We start from the raw sequence: 20,218 nt of genomic DNA, 5'->3' as shown, positions 1-20,218 counted from the left end.
TACTGTACAGTGTTTACAATGTCCTTGAAAATTCAATTCATAGTTTTTATTATTAATTTAAAAATAAATACCTACGTTTACCTACAGACTTCGCATCCTAATGGTTATTGTGATACATTCAATACAATAGTATCCTCATTGTCAACGTATTGAATATTACGTGTACATTGTATCTACATACAGGCGCATAATATTTATTTACACAAACCATTCATACCATCCGTTCAAGAAAAGCGCTTGTGTCGTAATATATATTAAGGAAAACAAGTATTTACGCGCAACATCAAGTTGATGCATTGAATTTGTTTGATTATACCCATTCCGATATAACATTCAAAGATATGGCACTTTTTAATTTACACTCCAAAACTCTCAATAAAAAGTTTAGTTAACAACACAATACTATCAAAGTAGGCTGCAAGAGCCCAGCTAATCACGTAGGTCCACTTAGCACATGTCACCACATCCGTACTTCCTGGCCGCAGTCCATGTAACACATTACGTCACTCGCGTCACAGGCGCGGCCGCGTTATCTCTAACCAAATTAGCACCCACTTTCCACTCAACTATTATAAGACCGTCGCACTGTACCTTTCACTCAGTTTTCAGCGCGCCGTCCGACGGATATCCGGCCAAAATGTTGATTAGATTATTGCTAATATCTGTGGTTTTGTGCGCGATGATCGATTTTTCACAATGTGATAGAGGACGTTGTAAGACTTGCCGTTTCATACCGTATAAAAGAATCAAGCGTGGGAAGTATCCGGGACCGCCGAAGAGATACTACAGCCGGCCGCCTGTAAGCTTCCCATACATAGGAGCATTTTCCTACACTCCACCACCGAACTACATGGCAGAAGATGATGAGCCTCGCCCAGGACCACCGTCACCGTACAAGGTTAGTAAGAGACCCTCAAACGACGGTTTGGGAGACGATGAAATTAACAATCTAATGAAACATCTAACTAAACAAGACTTGGACAAGATCATAGAATTTGCACAAGAAAAACAAAGGGAAGAAAGACCGTATCCTAATTCATTGGATAATTTCAGTAATCAATACAACAAATATCCCAAGAAAAGGGAAGAAATCGATATCTATAAAGCAAATAACGACGATTTTAAGGCATTCGAGCAATTTGAAAAAGAAGTTTCTTTTCCTCAAAGAGAGGAAACAACTTTCAAATACAAGGACAACATACCGCCTGCAGAAAAAGAAAAGAAATACACCTTCAATGGTCCATACATAGATCAGAAACCGTACGATAATTACGCGACAGAAGAACCTGAAAATTACGTTGTTAAATCGCGTGTAGTATACCAGAGCGACGGAACAAAACAGTTTGAAAACCAACAAACCACTTTTAATAAGCAAGAATATTTTGGCGCTAATCAAAACGGAGATAGCAATGACAAGGAATATTTGCCGAAACCATCTAACTTAAGAGATCATTACGATGGTTCGTACACTGACAACGTGCCAAACGTTGTTAAACCCGAGGCCAGTGCGTATAAAGTGGAAAACTTCGGCGACTTGCCGCTTATGAATTATAACTCAAAGTTAGACACAGTTAGTTCCTATCATGTGCCACATTATACGGTAAGTTTGGGTGAATAACGCTTGTTTAAATCTACTAAAGGGTTTCATCTAAAGTGGCACGATGATACACTGAATAATTAATTTGTCGACGTGAATTACTTGTACATGGACAGCGTATTGGACTTTAGGGGTCATTAAAAAAATATTGAATGAGATAAAACATAAATAAGCTTTTTATGAATATACAAAAACAGGAATAAAATTATCGATACCAAATGATTTCGATAATATAAAACAGTTTTAAAACACATAACATTAAATAGAAAATGTTTAAAAATAAATTGAATATTTTAAACATACCATCTTTGAAAGTTTTATTTGATTATATTCAAATATTCATATTTATCCATAACTTTATGGAAATGAAAGTAATTTTTTATTCGTAATTAACACATCTTTAGTATCACTAAAATTATAAGCATTTTATTTACGTCCGCTTTAATAACAAGAAATAAATTATATCAATATCGATGTGAAAAGGAATGTGTATTTTATTACCATATTAAAATATGCAATAAATTGATTGCGTCCGGTGTATTTTATTTGGGCATTATATACAAGGTTTTAAATTTCCAATTACGTTTTCAGATCACAACGCCAACGAAATACCGGGGAACTGTATCAACAGATTCTTCATCTTCAGTAAAGGCTCCACCACTTGAACCAGCGCCGCCAATCTCAGCGGCGAAGGAACAGAGCGATGCCCACTTGAAGGCAGTGAAGATCTGGTCCCATAAATCCAAAGGGACAGCTTACACGCTACATAACGATGGAACATTGTCTTTGGAGCTGCCTTCCCGACCGAAGGGAAGCTATGATTCTTATTGAAGAGTTCTTGTACCAAATATTGTAAATACTTAGGGTAGATATTACATACTGATAGATTTAGAGGCACTATTTATGTAATCATACATGAAAAGACAATAAATCTACTATAAAAATATTGTCTGGAGCTTTAAATAATAACGAAACTTTATTATACTGTTAATAAAATTAACTTATTTAAATTAAAATGTTTTATTCAATAGCACAGAGGTTATTGGTTCAAAATGCAAAATACATAAGTATGTGTTAAGAAACTAGAGTATACTTATTTCCGATAGCTCGATTCCTGCATCTAATATTTTTCTCAGAAGAAAGGACCTAGAGCCATACAGTCATAAACGTCATGATCATTGTCGTCAGTGTAGAAAGTCAGTGCAAGAGTAGGTTACAGTGTTAGACCCTGTTTTTTTTAAAGTAGTTTCCCACGGTCAACACCGAAGGAAACGCACGAATAGGATACTGGCGGAGGTCAGTCTCCATTCCAACTCCAACAACAGTTCCTATGTCTGTATAAGGGTCAATATCACCCTCAATATTAGTTTCAGTTTTAGTATTAAAATTAGAGTCAGACCGAGTGTCAGCGTAACTCTGTTGCAATGTCAGCATCAATATTATTCTCAGTGACTTTCATAGTATCAGTCAGTTTGATTCACAAGTCTAGCGTCATGTCTTAGAGTCTGTACTAGATTCATGTGACTTTATAAAATATTTTCTCATTTTACAACTACAATAACAATTTTCGCTCGTTTTCAACCTTAATATTACTGCTAATATAGTCCTCTATAGTTACTCACCCCTTTATCCATCCTCAAGACGGTGAAATGGTTCCTAGTGATGGGGAAGTGCTGGGAAACCACAGTCGAGTCCCTGTACTTGCAGTGCATCATCATGGAGTCAGTCTGGGGCCAGAAGGGTGCGCACTGCTGCGGCGTGAGGTCCATCCAGAGGTCCGCCGCCTCGTTCTCCTCCATGAAGCGAAGGTGCCGCTTGGTGTCGTTGTACACCAGGAAATACGGCAGAAGGGTGACGATCTTCGTTAGTTGGGGACATAGTTCAGATAGTGTGACCTGTTGGGTAAATGGGTTTAGTAGTAGATTGGTAAAAATAAAAATGATTTGAAATGTTGTAGAATAGATTGTTTCTCTGTTCTGTAGGTGGTTAAAATTACCTAAACGGTTCAACTACTGGCAAGTAAATTAATTACATCTGCTTGCGAGTATCGATGATTAAATTTCTCTGATAATTTGAAATAGATCACTACAAAGTCTTTAATGGTCACTATATTATGTAATTATATCAAGTATATAATAAATAGATATGTTATAATGCTAGACATTCTTACATGTAATAGTAGACGATAGTGCATCCGTCGTTCTGCATGAGGACAGACCACGAGGCCGGGCGCGGCGGCGGGCAGCCTGCAAGCTCGCGACCATCCCGACTGGTGCGCGCGGAATCGAACTCGCACGCCCCGTCGCCCGCGCCATCCGCACCATAATACCGGCTCTTCGCACAGATCGTAGATTACATCCGAGTGACCACCCTGTTTCATAAAATACACACAATCTTGTCAGACATATATCCCTAACGGCAATTATAATCTGTCGCAGTTATCTAGAATTACGAGAAACTTTCAACATACATACTGAGATGAGTCAAATATTCGTACAACAGACAAAAGTTTTTCGGTGTAGAGATTTAGTCCGCAGTCCCTTATACATATCTCAAAGCCTGCTCATCAACCACTATTCCATAGTGAAATGTTCATGAATTGATTGAAAGAGCGTGAAGAGAGGAAGTGAGGAAGAGAGTACCTTCATCTGCAGCGGCAGGCCGGTCTTGTTGACGAGCCAGTGCTGCGCGTGCAGGAACAGCTGGCAGCACTGCGCGCGCGACACCGCCACGCACACGCACAGCGCGCGCCCGCCCTCGCACTCGCCTGCGCTCGACAGGCTCACGCACTTGTCCGACAGCTCTGCAACCGCACGAGAACAAACCGCTCAGTGCAATCAATCAAGCTCTGGTGATGACTAGCTTTATAGACCGCAAACAGAAGAAATTTTATCGAAGCTCACAATAATAATACAATTCTTAAATGAATGTTTCTATTCTACTCAAATCAAATTGATAAGATAGTAAACTATAAGAAGCCACCTTAGGGACGGCTCAACAAGCAATGCTGGAAGAAAACCTGCAAAATCTGATCAGAAACTCAAGATCACTTAAACAGATTCTACAAACTTACCAGGCGAAAACGTAAAGGTGCCAGACCACTGTGTGCCCATGTAGTGCAACTGCAGACACAGCCGATGCGCGCTGTCCAGCCTCAGGGTATAGACATGGGTTCTCTCGCCAGCTTCAAGCCTCACGCGCCAGTCCGAGTCCAGGCAGCTCATCTCGGCGGCGAAGGGAAGCCGGTTGTAAAGAGCCAATGGGGGTACCACGCGGATAGTGTAGTTTGGAATGGATCGAGCCACTTTGTGAGATTGGCAACCTGGAAAAATAATTAATTATTGTAATTCTAATACCTGTACTGTTAATCTTTCTATAGTTTTTGTATTGCTGAGTACTTCAGTCAAAGGCATATTAATAGCAAAGTATAAAATATGACGTGATGGTATGCAATACCTTCAACTGTCAATATCCTCATGGCGAAAATCATGTTGTCGTTTTCTGCTTTCGCCGGGCAGACAACGTCGCGTGGTGTTCCTATATCATTCGCCAATTCCATCCACCAGATGCCCTGAGTGGCTGTCTGGTAGCTCCTACAAATAATAACAGAAATGTGATTTCAAGACTTTTTATATATTAGTAAAGATGTATATTTTTCTTTAATTTTTTTTGTCATGTACGATTTTCCAAAGAGCAGCTAGACCTATAGATGAAACAAAAATATTCCAAGACACCTTATAAATGCTATTTCTATTTACGTTACCACAGTTACTGACTCTCCTATAAAAGAACATGTAACTTATAAAAAATTCTTTATTTATGAAAAAAGAAACACATTTTATCCTACAACTTACTCGAAATTAGAAGGCAGAAAGAACAGCTTGCAGTGATAAGCTATGTACAGCGGCACGTTGTACGTGTCCTGAGGAGCGATCACGCACAGACGCATCTTATCGTCGAAGGGATTTGTCAGGGATCCCACCAGCTCCACGCCTATGGCTTGCAGGTCGGTCTTCTTATAGTACAGCTCGAGGGCGTATGATGTCTCGTTTCGGATCTATTTAATCCAATAGAAATGACAGTACATTCATCCAACAGGTCGTCTCAACGATCTATCTTAATAATAACTATGATTATAATATCTTTTACCAAAATCACATAATCAGATCGGATATTCTCGAACAGAAATCCATAGTTACTTGTCAGCTTGAAAAAAATATCTACAGAACTTATAACTCGTTGTAAGGATCTACCTATAATCCGCGGCCTCTCATTCCCAAGTATTTCCCAACAGGCAAAAGTCCTAATAGACAAGATTGTTCATGGTTTATGGTCAAAGAAAATTAACAATAGATAGACCAGAGAGACTACATCAAACAGAAACATACCTGCAGTGGTGACCTGACCACGATCTTCTTTGTATTATATTTTGAACTCCTCTCCACAACGATGTAGTAGCGTGTGTTATTCTTGCTGGGATGCAGCACGTGCAATTTTGACACTGTTCTTTGAGGACACAGGATCTGAAAGAATTCTGATCTTAACCTCTCTTCTTCATCAAGGAATAAAATGATAGTCATTTCTTGTGTATCTGGATTCAAACATGTCATCATTTTGTTGACTAGCGAGGGCTAATCATCTCTCGTTTATTTATCTATCTGAATGCCACTGCACTTAGATATAGTAGTGCAAATTTTTCATGGCCTTATAAAGAAATAACTAAATTTTTTGAGATATTACATACCGTAAGGTTATCAAAGTCATGAAGTTTGACGGTAAGCGTGAGGTCTGTAAGTTTGTTGTGAAGACTGGCAGGGCTCGGAGGTGGTACAGGAGAACACGCGATTTCTTCCGGTGGGGATACAGCTCCTCCGGGAAACCCGCCTTCAAAGCTGCAAATTCCGTTGCATTTATTTTTTAATAGCAAGTAAATAGAAAAGTCTAGGGCAAAAGTTCGGTAATGAAGACCGTATAAAGCGATAAAGATCATCACATTAAATATATCAAACTACAAAATAATATATATAGGTATTATGATCGTAATGGGTCACTTTCTCACCAGTCCCATTCGTCGCTGACGTCACTGGCTTCGCTCTTCGGCTTTACTTCAACTTCGTCGAGGATATCAGCAGACGATGTGTCGCAACCTAAAATGAAGGCACCGATCTTATGTTGCAAATTAAAACTTATTTTAGGTATTCATATTTAAGAGGCATATCGCTCATAGAGCCAAAAAAAAACAACACACTTAAATTATATTTTTTTTGTAATACAAAAGATTGATTTAGAAATGTTTTCATTATGGATATTTTCGTCCAAACACATTAAAATCTCTATACTTTTTACTGTCGTTTTCAATTATTAATCCCAATATTGTTTTTCGACCCTATACTAAGAATAAATTTATATAAATTAGACATTTGTCAGCATGTTCTTGTTCTAATTGGTGCATGAGATGAATAACAAAAGCGATTGGAATCCTTTAAAAACGGCGTTTAGTAGAGAACACTGAAAAATGTGTCATCATGGCAAATCGCATATAAGCACCTCGATAGCTGCTAGAATTAATTGGCGTACAATACTGGAGGTACCTAAGTTGATCTCGGAATCTATGTGACGTTTTTGCTATGCCTATGATAATTGATATCCAGTCAAGTACAAGATAATACAAATGCCATTCAGGTCAGTGGAAAATCAAGTTCAAGAGGATAATAGGCAAAAGAGGTAAGCACGTACCAGGCGTGCTGGGTCGACTCGTGTCCACATCGTAATCTGCTATTGCTATAACTCGGTCATTTCCTGCCAGGTCAGTTTCAGCGTGGGTTTTCAAATGAACTGTTGAGCCAGGCCCTAAGTAGGCAAAAGGAATTAAATTAGAATATTTCTTGTTTAAAAGAGTTTCATTTTCTCAAGGAGGTTCATCAGATCTTTATTAATTCTAGCCATTTTCTTTTTGATTTAGGACATACAGCGTTATAGCATGCAGTTGAATGCATGTTATTTGTCATCATTGCAATTGGTTACTAGTTATTATTCCTTTATTCGACCGTTTAGAATTCATATTAATTAATATTATGGAAAATTCATGTTCATATTCTGAATTACCGATATCATTATGCAGCACTAGGCCGCTATCACCCGCCACTATGGCAGTGACCGTGGCCGCCCGGTCTGCGCATGCGCCGGCGAGCGCGAGTAAGGCGCGTGCGGCGGCGGGCGTGACCGTCACCTGCAGCGCGTCGGCCGCCTCCACCACCACGTACGTGCACGTCTGCTCCGAGAAACTCTCCGCTTCCAGTCCTGAGTCCACGCTGTCCTCACGCACTGGATCCTAATGCACAATCACATCATATTATACTAGCTAAGTTCATAGAATTATAAACATGGTCAAAAGACTGTAACTAAGGATGGGTTATTTTATTCGTGGTCAGGTAAAGTTAAGCCTCTTATCACATTGGCAAATTAAAAATTATGTAAATTTACCTGAAGTGTAACTGTTTTATGTTCCGGTTCTTTCTTAGCCTTAGTGCCGTCAGTGAAGCTGCCCACTTTATCGTCATCGTCCTCCCTCTCGCTGCTGGCGTCTGGCTCGCTGTGCTCCGGGGCTGATGAGTCGTCTTCATTGCTCAGATCTTCAGCGCTTGAATCACTACAACCGAAATTATTACAAGTGCCTACTGATAAACCTAAACAAAGAAATCTTATGTTTTCTTTATTACTCTGTATATATAAAGGCTTTATTCTAGAATCCTTATTAGATAGGACTTACTACGTTGTGGCCAAATGTGTTTTTGTAATACCTTTAAACTGAGTTGAGAAATCCCTAGAGACTTTGTAGTCAAGATAAAAGCCCCCGCCCCCGCTCTTCTTAAAAAGTTATTGTGCGTAACTAATTCTCCAAAAAGTCCCCCTTAACATTTTGTTCCTCCGATTTTGCCCTCTTGATGATTAATTTCTCTCCAATTTGGAAGGAAATACTCATCTGACGTTGTATGAGCTATGAAAGCAAATCAATCATTTGCAAGTTTGTTCTCCTAACTTTAAAAGAATAGGAAAGATAGTAGGATCATATTTCAGCCGAAAATGCTATAACAAACTTACTCAGTAAAAAGATGTCCAATAGCAGTGGCCAGTTTGTCCATCAACCCGCTCTCATTCTCCGAGTCAGATTCGTCCATATCTAGCATGCCGAGCAGTGACATGTTTCCTCCAGCAAACTCTACGTTATAATGTTTACTCTCCCTCCCGTATGGATTTCTGATGAACGTCATCTCATTGTCGGTGTCATTCTCTTCAGCTGAGGTTTCCGATTCGAACTCGTTTCGTTTCTTTGGTTTTTTAGGTTCCGTGGTGGTTGGGACTTCGATCTCTGTCTCTTTTTGGGCTGTGTCAAGACGTGTAGACATTGGGTAAGCTTTTGCCTGAAATTAAATGAAAATATAGATATCAACCCTAATAGTAGTGCCTACCAAATAGTGGGATGAGCCCATTGCCTTGCCCGTTGACTGCCAGGGATAAAGAATCGTTGAATTTCAAAGCTTAGGTAAAACTGGCTTGGTGTCTTACATTTGAATCTTAAACAATGTATTAAATGATTTATAACTTTATGCACTTGTTACTTACCCATTAAAAAATAATACGAAACATAACATTACTATATACATAATCATTAACTTCTATAGCCCACACATACCTGGAAGAGGGTGATACTAATATCCCAAGGTCGGTGCAGGTTCTCGTTGATCATGACGGGCTCTATGAGCGGCTCCCAGATGTCAAGGCGCTCGTTGTAGCAGCTCGCCACCGCGCTCAGCCGCGCGCCGCCGTGGATTTGTTGCGACCAATTGTATAGCGATACTTCGCCTGTTAACTGTTGAGGTATCACAAATTATTACATGACCTTACCCTTGTTGCATATATAAGGAACTTATAAGGTGATTATAATAGTTTTTAGAACTCGGGCGGTTACATGATTGGTAGTTGAACAGTTGCCACTATTTACTTCAGACATCATCACAAAAAATGTGAAATAACTCACATATACGCACGCATCCGAGATTTTAACAGCCCATTTGTTCCCAAGTTGAATGCCAAAATACATGTATACTACATAACTTTTGCATAGCTTTTGAAAATACATCGTCATAAATTAAAAAAAAAACAGCACTCAATTAGGTTTTAAGTTCTCCATTAACGATTAAATTCTTACCTTCATTGTCACAACAGGTACCCGCACATTCTGTTCTATCTCGAACAACACCCTGACACTTGGCACGGTCATGAGGAACGTCTCCATGGGCCTCATGCACGGGTACTTCGGCTGCACGTACCCATCCTCAGGGTTCAGCATCACGTACGGCGTCAGTTTCTTCGGAGACCAAAGGTCTTCGTCTGCCTTCTCGGGTTTGGCGTTGTATGTCGCGAAATTGAACACTTCTTTCTCGTCAGGCATAGTTAGTTCGGTTGTTACTTCTTCAATTATGTCTAGAAATAAATTTTAAATTTTAGATGTTATCTATATTCAACCAAATAGAGAAAAGTTGAGGATACAAGGATGAGGCATATACCCTTGTAAAGGAGAGATAAAGTCGAAGGACGTCCCATACTGACGTCTCAACTTTCATTTACTGCGGTTTTAGTCGTCTTAGGTAATCAGACTTCAAACTATGAGTGAGCATCGCAAAAAATTTAAAGGCTTCTATGTCACCTATACTTATAATAAATCTGTAGAGAGGTCAATTCTGTACATGAAATATATTTCCAAAATAACTATCAGGGGTGATTAGGGATCGATACTGATGCCAAAAATGCAATTAGTAAAATTTTTGTCTGTCTGTCTGTCTGTCTGTATAACCGTTATAGAAACAAAAACTACTCGACGGATTTTAACGAAACTTGGTACAATTATTTGTCATACTCCTGTGCTGGTTATAGTATACTTTTCATCACGCTACAATTAATAGGAGCAGAGCAGTGAAGGGAAATGTTGGGAAAACGGGAGAAATTACTCCATTTTTAAGCTCCCGTCGCGTGTGCAACCTTAAGGGTTAGAGCTACACAGAAATCATGTATGACGGAAATGTTCTCCTTAAAATTATGTAAAAATATCCCACGACAGCATATGTCTATCTTTTGTGGTTGACTCACAATAACACGTGTAACTCCCGATAGCTTAGCAGTTCGAAGCTTTCTCATTATATTTGTCTACTCTTACGTTTATAACACTCTCAGTCATCCCTAATTAAAAAAGTTAACATTATTAAATATTCCATAAAAAGAATCATAGAAATCGGTATAGAAACACCAAAGTTATACATGAAATACGCTAATAATAAGCCATCATGCGTGAATACTGAATCATGCTATAAGGATTATTTTTGTATATATATAAGGTCGCGAACGCACAGGCAGGCGGCTTGCTTGGCACCTAGAGGCTAGCGAATCACCTAGCGAGTAGCTTCGTAAAACGAACATTCTCGAACGTTCCCGACCGGCTCCATTTTTGAAGTCCGAAATCCACGCGGGCGAAGCTGCGAGTGGAAGCTAGTTAAATATAATTAAATGATAAATTACATTACCAAGAGCTCTCGTTAAAATAAATGACAAGTTTCGGAAGTTGCTTACCCATTACAGTGTGTACTGTAGTAGCGGCTATATGCACTTCTATTTCTGACACCTTCAGCCTCACCATGATGCCTTCTTCTATGTTCTTGAAGCTTTTAGAGAACTCTATGTCGCATGGCTTGAGAACGGTTTGAGGAGGAAGATTCTTCAGTTTGGACTGGAGTTTTGACATCATCTGTAAGCAGTCAGCATAACTCACAATTATTATTAAAGAAGGTAATTAAAAATAAATTCGAACGAACGTTGTTTTTTTTTTCACATATCACATTTAGGAAGTGTCTAAACAATTTTATATTGCCGTTAACCGATCTGACGCTTAAATTATAGTTTCCTACTTTGGCACCAAAAATATACCAAAAAACATTACAATTTTGGCAGGCAAGTATATTTATCTTTAATTTAAACATAATTTTAAAACACTGATTTTTGTTACCTGCAGTCCAGCTAAGGACACGACCAGGCTCTCACTATTGGAGTGGTACGAATAGTCTATGAGGAGTTCCGTGCGGAGGAGCAGCGCGTGGCCCTCTGTCTTCGTGAGGTCCGTGAAGAACATCACCTCCGGTTGTCTGAACTGGATTGATATCGATAGACCGGGCGTCTCTTCTGTCACTGAGTTTGCTAAAGGGAGTCAAAAGTATTGATGAATCATGAAATTCTTTTAAAAATGATCTAAATTTTTACATCATATTTTAGGAGAATTTTTTATCATGTAGACTCTGGTGTTTTTTTCAATTCTGAACGTGGTGTTTTTCAATTCTTATCGTAGAAAACATTGTTTGTATTCAGTTTACAAAATATTTCGAAAGCGAAAATATTACAATATTTTTTCCGATTAAGTAAAATAGCATTCAAGATTTAATTTAGTATATTTTTATTATTTATTAAAATAATATAGACTTACATGCAGAGTAATACCCGCTGGTGGAATCACTGGAGCTGGGGAACCGAGCAGCTCTGTTGTTGTTCCCAGGTTTGGACGGGTGCAAGTCACCCACATAACCGTGGTTAACCACACCGCCTTCCATGGTTTTCTCACCTAACGAATATTGGTTGGTAAGTATATATTTTGACGTCATAAGTTGACTAATTTCTTTGCCAAAAAAGTATTATAAGATAACGAAAGCATTACTCGAGTGTTAAAAAACTCTCTATTCCTTAATATTTTAAATACACTTACCAAAAAATCTGATAAAAATATAAAAGTAAATGGACTCTACCTGGCATCGATAGTAACAGAGTCCTGGCTAGTTGCAGCAAGAAGGGCAGTGCTAAGTTAAGCCTGGTCCTGTCGACCCTGACGTCAAGCTGCCGAGCCTTGGCTGCGGTGACGCGGACGCTGGCGTCAATGAGAGGTGGTCGTCTCACTGATATGCACCCGCCGTCGGAGGCGCGACGAGACCCGCCTTGAGATTGGAAGATCCTAGATAAAACATTATTACTATCAGATCCATGAAGATTAAGGACAAACTGTAAATTTGTGATATTGGGCTGATTATATATTCCGTATTATTTTAGGTTAAACTATTGTTATTTATGTTCTACAATATATTCACTTTAAGTGTAGGGAAAGGGGAAGAAGAACATATTTTGCTTGCATCGTCCTGCTCTTGCCATCAGAATTTAGAATATTATAAGAAAGTGTCTAAATATTACATGTAGGTTAAAATCAAACATCTTACTGGAAAAATTATTATGTAAAAATCGTGGTTAACGACTGACACGGAAGGAACAATCTAATATAACCAATGTATTAATTCTGAATGTAGTATGTAGCTTACCCTATTCAGAAAAGTTTTCTACGGAGTTTAGAATACTATACACTTACCTTTTGATGAGAACAGTAGGATCCGGTCGTATGTCCTCTACCAACAAGCTCTGGAGACTAGCTCTCAGCTCCAAGCTGCCATCTGAAGAGTATTCCAGCTGCAACGTCGTCTCTCCAGCGGTCAGCTTGGCAAGTCCATGATTCAGATCCCGTACAGGGGAACTGAGGACTTCGTCCATGTCCGAAAATAGTTTCAGCTCTATGCCTTCGAGAGTGAATCTAGAAATAAATATAACACATAGATATTAATAAGACTAAAGCATTATATTTATGTTTTTCGTTTAGGTAGAGATGATAAGTGTTAATAGAACTATTGACGCTCGTGAAAGCATCGCTGTAGTAATCATATTTTGTTTTGTACAGCCATTCTAATATAACTATCGCGTTGTATTATAATTTACTAGCTTTTGCTCGCGGCTCCGCCCGCGTTATAAAGTTTTTCAGGCTAAAGTTTTCCGTTATAAAAATAGTAGTTTCCCGGGAGCCTATGTTCTTCCCAGGGTCTCAAACTGTCTCCATACCAAATTTCATCTTAATACGTTAGGTAGTTTTTGAGTGTAACACGTTAAGGCAGACAGATGCAGCTGGGGACTTTTTTATATTATTTAGAACTTTTTAAGTGAAACAATCCCGTCATACATCATTGTTGCATAACTTTAACCGTTTACGCAGCGCAGGCAACGGAAGCTCTCAAAACTCATAATTTTCCCCGTTTTTGCAACATTTTTCATTACTGCTCCGCTCCTATTGGTTATAGCATGATGATATATAGCCTATAGCATTCCAGGAACAAAGGGCTATCCAACACAAAAAGATTTTTCAATTCAAACCGGTAGTTCCTGAGATTAGCCATTACTGCTCCGCTCCTATTGGTCATAGCGTGATGATATATAGCTTATAGCGGTCCACAAATAAAGGGCTATCCAACACAAAACGAATTTTTCAGTTGAAACCGGTAGTTCCTGAGATTAGCCATTACTGCTCCGCTCCTATTGGTCATAGCGTGATGATATATAACTTTGAGCACTCCACAAACAAAGTACTATTCAACACAAAAATATTTTTTCAGTTCGAATCGGTAGTTCCTGAGATTAGCCATTACTGCTCCGCTCCTATTGAATATAGCGTGATTATATATAGCCTATAGCTCTCCACGAATAAAGGGCTATCCAACGCAAAAAGAATTTTTCAGTTTGGACCGGTAGTTCCTGAGATTAGCCATTACTGCCCCGCTCCTATTGGGTATAGCGTGATGATATATAGCCTATAGCACTCCACGAATAAAGGGCTATCCAACGCAAAAAGAATTTTTCAGTTTGGACCGGTAGTTCCTGAGATTAGCCATTACTGCCCCGCTCCTATTGGGTATAGCGTGATGATATATAGCCTATAGCACTCCACGAACAAAGGGCTATCCAACGCAAAAAGAATTTTTCAGTTTGGACCGGTAGTTCCTGAGATTAGCGCGTTCAAACAAACAAACAAACAAACAAACTCTTCAGCTTTATATAATAGTATAGATACGTCGTTACATAACATACTAGCTTTTGCTCGCGGCTCCGCCCGCGTTATAAAGTTTTTCAGGCTAAAGTTTTCCGTTATAAAAATAGTAGTTTCCCGGGAGCCTTTGTTCTTCCCAGGGTCTCAAACTGTCTCCATACCAAATTTCATCTTAATACGTTAGGTAGTTTTTGAGTTTAACACGTTAAGGCAGACAGATGCAGCGGGGGCTTTGTTATATTATTTAGAACTTTTTAAGTGAAACAATCCCGTCATACATCATTGTTGCATAAATTTAACCGTTTACGCAGCGCAGGCAACGGAAGCTCTCAAAACTCATAATTTTCCCCGTTTTTGCAACATGTTTCATTACTGCTCCGCTCCTATTGGTTATAGCATGATGATATATAGCCTAAAGCACTCCAGGAACAAAGGGCTATCCAACACAAAAAGATTTTTCAGTTCAAACCGGTAGTTCCTGAGATTAGCCATTACTGCTCCGCTCCTATTGGTCATAGCGTGATGATATATAACTTTGAGCACTCCACAAACAAAGAACTATTCAACACAAAAATATTTTTCAGTTCGAATCGGTAGTTCGTGAGATGAGCCATTACTGCTCCGCTCCTATTGAATATAGCGTGATGATATATAGCCTATAGCTCTCCACGAACAAAGGGCTATCCAACGCAAAAGAATTTTTCAGTTTGAACCGGTAGTTCCTGAGATTAACCATTACTGCGCCGCTCCTATTGGTCATAGCGTGATGATATATAGCCTATAGCACTCCACGAAAAAAGAGCTATCCAACGCAAAAGAATTTTTCAGTTTGGACCGGTAGTTCCTGAGATTAGCCATTACTGCCCCGCTCCTATTGGGTATAGCGTGATGATATATAGCCTATAGCACTCCACGAACAAAGGGCTATCCAACGCAAAAAGAATTTTTCAGTTTGGACCGGTAGTTCCTGAGATTAGCGCGTTCAAACAAACAAACAAACAAACAAACAAACAAACAAACAAACAAACAAACAAACTCTTCAGCTTTATATAATAGTATAGATATAGATAACAAATTGTGTAACAAATAAACTACGTAGAGTTATTAGTTACCTCAAAACAGCTTCTTTCCTGATCGGTTCTCCTTGCGCGAAGAATGCTTGCAGCTTCTTCACCGACGTGTCGACTGGCGGAGCGTCCACCGGAGAACTTGGCACGATGCTTCCTTTACAACCAAGGCGTGTAATTATATCTCCACCTTTCTCTTTAGTCATGGTTTAATATGAGATTTAATTTCGTTCTCTCGTTTTTTTTATAGAATATTAAAAAAAATGTTACCGTAATTGTTTTTGAGCTAGACGCATTTCCGAGTTAAATGTAATGTGAATGACATTATATATACTTAAGTATTATTCCAATTTAAAAAAAAGAGAGTCCTGGTTGGTTGGCTTAAAGAACGGTGCTTAAGTTGGATGGTCTCGTAAAGAATTATTCCTAAACTCGATGTGAGACCACGCATTCTTTTGTGTTTCCATTCACACAAACATTCCATGAAGCGTTTCCCGTTTCAGAATTAGGTTAGCAGTGTTATATCACACCATGGAACTATGTTAAGTCATATGTTATTTCAATTAACCGAGAACAATCCCAGATCCGGCCTAATGGAAATAAAAAAAATTCATTACCGTTGGACCTTACTCGCGACCTGCACTTGCCAATCACTCTACATACACGGTACCATTAACTCTCGAAAGGTTTCCCATCTTACCTATATAATGTCCCTCGCTCAAGTTATCGCTCCACACGGCGAGCACGGTGGCCAGGTCCTTCTGTCCAATGTTGAGGAATATGGTGTCCACTGAGACATCAGCGGACAATGCCAGCAAGTCTCGGTATGCTGCGATGGTGACCATTTGCTGGTAGCACACCGCGCGCTTCAGGTCGCAGCGGATGCACATCGGTTCCAGAATAGGTTCCTAGAGCATAAATTATAATCGTTTGCTATGTGTACGTGCGGTCATTCCTTTATCCGGAAAGTGGTCGGTGGGGTCTAACTAGTGCATGTCTCGTCGCCGTTTAAATTCCGTCCTATAATGTGATGGCGGCGAGCCTGTCATATCGGGAATAATTTTCAAACTCCGGGCTAATACTGATCAGAAAACACAATATCAATTTGCCCGATCCGGGATTTTACAGCAAGTTCTACGTGCGGTAATTCTATCTACAGAATGCAATACAACTAAGCCACCGCGGCGGAGATCTACTTCGACCAATACTTATAAAGAATACTTTATAAATTTTGGTCGAAGTAGATTTACTTTTATGTGGAATTAAACACTAGGCACATCTGTTTTAATTTATTTTTCTTATACGTCATACATTAATTAATAAACACGAAATAATTTAATTTCTTGCCTGAACTTCCAAAGTCCCCGCCAGCGTCATGACCGCTCGTGAGAACGTAATATTGCTTAGCTTTATAAGAATGTTGTCTATGACGGGGCTCTGTATCGGACTAGTCACCTCCTGGTTAGTGTTCATTTGCTTGAAGAAATTCTCCATTTGCAGATCACCTGGCAAAAGCAAATACTTCAATTAAGTATACTGGGAATTATATGTTGGTGGTAGGATATATGTATGCGCCCCAATAACAAGCATCGTATACAAAGTGTAAATCCGCCACAGTGGCGCACGAAGTGTATCTCGTTACAGCCTGTGTATATCCGGTTCCAAACAGGCCGGCATAATTGTATCGACTGGTGAGAGAGGATTGGTTATCTTTCGTCAATCGACACTTTATCCGGACCATACTCCACTTGCCATCAGTTTCAGTGGATTACTTTGCTGTATGCGTACAAGAACACGAGGAATTCCAGAAGATAAAAGTAAAATAGTCATAATATAATGTAATAATGTTACTGAGCTCGCATACCTAAATTGAGCACTAAAAGATTAGGTGATGACGGTTTTTGCGGCAGGAGTAATACGGGAGCATGGATCTGCGAACAGAAATATGCAAAATTAAAAAATTTTAAATTACGGATTATCCTATCTTACTTTTTACTATCTCATCTTATCTTACTAAATTTTTGGATGTGTATACCATACCTCAATGACTAGATTAAGTCTGGTAGACCAGGAGCGGACTTCTTGTGCGTGTTTCTCGACCACTCTCTCCGTCGCCATCATTGCTTCCGACGCCACGGAGCCAGGAACTAACGGCTCCAGGAATTGCTGCAAATAAATAAAGTTCCTTGAATGTTGCAAGTGGGTATTTGAGATGTCCCTCATTATCAATATCAAATCGCAATGATCATAGCGGACTAGACATCATTTCACTGATGGTTTATATTTACTATAAATACGTATTAAAGCTATAGCAATTTCTACTATAATCCTATATTAGTGCGGAGATCCCACTTATATCGAAGCATAAAGACACTGTACCCATAAACTACATAATATGCTGTAATACGCTGTATAATCAGTTCTCCTTGACATTTTTTTAACTCCCCGCTCTAACTATAAAATGACCAGCAGGTTATTACGTACAGTTATGTCTTTTTAAATCCCTAGAATAAAAATAGGCAAACCTGTAGGTGGTAGAGCACGCAGCAGAAGACAACAACGTGCAGTCGGCCCACGTACACGCGCAGTTCTCCATGAGCCTTGATGTCGTGCTGCGAGCCGTAGACCCTTGGAGCTGCTCGCACATATTTTACTTCGAGAACCTTGTCCTCATCAGGCCATACCAGCTGGACAAGAATGATAATGTTAGACTTGACTTAAAAGGGTTCCAATATCACTGGATTCAAAAGTAGAAAAACAAATCTATGATGTAACCTAACGGTTAGCCATTACTTACATTGACTTCGAATAACCCTAATAAATGGCGTTTTTAAAAACGTTAAATAAACCAAATAAATCGAACTTGTACTAAAAAAAATTGAATTTATATCTGTAAAGTCAGATTACATTTCTAAAAAAAATATTTAAATTAAAACCCAGTGCTCCTATAAGCAGGATAAACATATACTTACTTTAGGATACAGGGTAGCTTCAGACAAGTCATCAAGCTGCAGAGAGCTGAGGAACAACTTGAAGATCATGCGGTCGTTGGCGCGGAACACGCAGTCGCTCTCCAGCGCCGACAGTCTGATCTCCAGCACCGAGCACTCCAGGTGGCACAGCTTTATCGATATCGATGATACCCTAAATATCCATTTTTAATTTACCGCATTTTTGTTGCATCAGCCTTGAGAGAAACATAGACCACGTGGATTAGTCTTAACATAAACTAACCATCGTAAAGTCCTGTTAAATAGCTGCTGTGATCATATCGAAATTGACTGTCATATTTTGGATAGAATTCCTAATCAACACAGTGATTATATTCTAATAGGACAGGTCCTCAATGCTACATCAGAGCTAAATGTTGTTGCAATTAGAACCAGTGTAATCATTTTACCATGCTAGACATACACACACACTCTCACACTTTTTATCCCCAAAGAGGTTAGTAGAGGCGCAACTGGTGGACGCACTTTCCGCCCTGAGTAAAGAAATACAATCCAATGAATTAGACTGGGTAGACCTTACCTGACAGAGTAACTGAACTTCGTAGCACCTGGTGGAACTGGAGGGTCAGTTTCAGATTTCATCATAGAGTTCCATAAGGACAACGTCTTCGGAACCACTACCTTGGTAATGTTCAGTGAATGACGATTTTGAATTCTGTTACAGAAAATAATAATAACGAATTTGACTAAATCAGAGTATTTTGAAACGGTGGAATACATCCCATTATCCATGAGTTCTGAAACTATCCCTAACTAAACAATAGGTGAAACTCACTTGTCGAAAATATATTGCAGGTATTTCATCAGAGTTCTGAGAGCGTCTGCATGTAATAGCAGGGAAACGTGTCCCATGTCAGCGACGAGGGCTTGCTCCACGCTGTGGAAATGCGACTTAAACTCTGGACAGTCGGCTCGCACCTGGTAACATTCTAAATGTTATAATTCTGCTCTGGAGTAACACTCCAAATTACATTACGGCATTATAATGCATTTTTTTATTAAGGTGCTTTGGAACTATACTCTATAGAGTATAGTTCCAAAGCACCTTAATAAAAAAGAAAATGCTGAGTTGTTAAAATTAAGAACTAGATTCGAAAGAAGATGGGTCTGTTTGATCTGCATAAAGTTCTCCATTTTGATAAATGCAACCCAATATCTTTATCTATGCCAAACTACATTCACAGCCAGTTTAGGAAATTAAAGAAATGTTCTCACCTTCCTATAAAGCAAATTAAACAACTCTCCCGAACTAGTCAGCAGTTCCAAGTACTGCCCGTTGCTACTGTGGTGTTGCTTATCAGTCAGCAAGGCCTGGGCTACCGACAGCTGGACAGCTGGCCCGTACTCCATCAGCGCCACGTCCAGGCATACCTTCGTGATGCTGAGCATTATGTACGGACGCTCAGTTTGGTCCGTCGATCGAGATAGGTTGATTACTATTTCACCTAAAGGAGAATGGTTTATTTTTTTAAAAATCAGAAATATCCATCTATCTAATATATCTACCTATTTTTTGCCACGTTTAGTAACACGATTCTAGTAATATTAAAATACTAGGGAAATATATAAATAATTGGATATAAGTGATTGT

General features: G+C 39.2%; 2 protein-coding genes across 2 annotated transcripts in view; one reads left to right on the top strand and one right to left on the bottom strand.

Moving 5' to 3' along the window:
- LOC115445914 (vacuolar protein sorting-associated protein 13A) overlaps positions 1-20,218 on the bottom strand; it is a 46,912-nt gene that overhangs the window by 11,511 nt on the left and 15,183 nt on the right. Inside the window, exons 15-44 of the mRNA XM_030172416.2 lie at positions 19,843-20,072; positions 19,403-19,545; positions 19,148-19,282; positions 18,589-18,760; positions 18,142-18,303; positions 17,657-17,782; positions 17,481-17,547; positions 16,964-17,121; positions 16,317-16,524; positions 15,662-15,773; positions 13,050-13,268; positions 12,442-12,644; positions 12,126-12,260; positions 11,655-11,842; positions 11,222-11,396; positions 9,807-10,081; positions 9,291-9,467; positions 8,699-9,018; positions 8,081-8,246; positions 7,703-7,928; positions 7,334-7,447; positions 6,657-6,744; positions 6,342-6,489; positions 5,986-6,120; positions 5,452-5,654; positions 5,054-5,190; positions 4,671-4,919; positions 4,240-4,400; positions 3,768-3,968; positions 3,220-3,492 (exon numbers count right to left, since the gene is read on the bottom strand). Coding sequence (XP_030028276.2) covers positions 3,220-3,492; positions 3,768-3,968; positions 4,240-4,400; positions 4,671-4,919; positions 5,054-5,190; positions 5,452-5,654; positions 5,986-6,120; positions 6,342-6,489; positions 6,657-6,744; positions 7,334-7,447; positions 7,703-7,928; positions 8,081-8,246; positions 8,699-9,018; positions 9,291-9,467; positions 9,807-10,081; positions 11,222-11,396; positions 11,655-11,842; positions 12,126-12,260; positions 12,442-12,644; positions 13,050-13,268; positions 15,662-15,773; positions 16,317-16,524; positions 16,964-17,121; positions 17,481-17,547; positions 17,657-17,782; positions 18,142-18,303; positions 18,589-18,760; positions 19,148-19,282; positions 19,403-19,545; positions 19,843-20,072 — 5,306 coding nt within the window. The remainder of the gene's footprint in view (positions 1-3,219; positions 3,493-3,767; positions 3,969-4,239; positions 4,401-4,670; positions 4,920-5,053; positions 5,191-5,451; positions 5,655-5,985; positions 6,121-6,341; positions 6,490-6,656; positions 6,745-7,333; positions 7,448-7,702; positions 7,929-8,080; positions 8,247-8,698; positions 9,019-9,290; positions 9,468-9,806; positions 10,082-11,221; positions 11,397-11,654; positions 11,843-12,125; positions 12,261-12,441; positions 12,645-13,049; positions 13,269-15,661; positions 15,774-16,316; positions 16,525-16,963; positions 17,122-17,480; positions 17,548-17,656; positions 17,783-18,141; positions 18,304-18,588; positions 18,761-19,147; positions 19,283-19,402; positions 19,546-19,842; positions 20,073-20,218) is intronic.
- LOC115445916 lies at positions 352-2,512 on the top strand. The gene is made up of 2 exons (XM_030172418.2): positions 352-1,600; positions 2,189-2,512. The coding sequence occupies exons 1-2, from the start codon at positions 455-457 to the stop codon at positions 2,426-2,428; spliced, it is 1,386 nt and encodes a 461-aa protein (XP_030028278.2). The 5' UTR covers positions 352-454; the 3' UTR covers positions 2,429-2,512.

The sequence above is a fragment of the Manduca sexta genome, chromosome 19, assembly GCF_014839805.1.
Source record: "Manduca sexta isolate Smith_Timp_Sample1 chromosome 19, JHU_Msex_v1.0, whole genome shotgun sequence".
NCBI classification, from domain to species: Eukaryota; Metazoa; Arthropoda; class Insecta; order Lepidoptera; family Sphingidae; genus Manduca; species Manduca sexta.
This window is presented reverse-complemented; position numbering and strand designations above follow the sequence as displayed.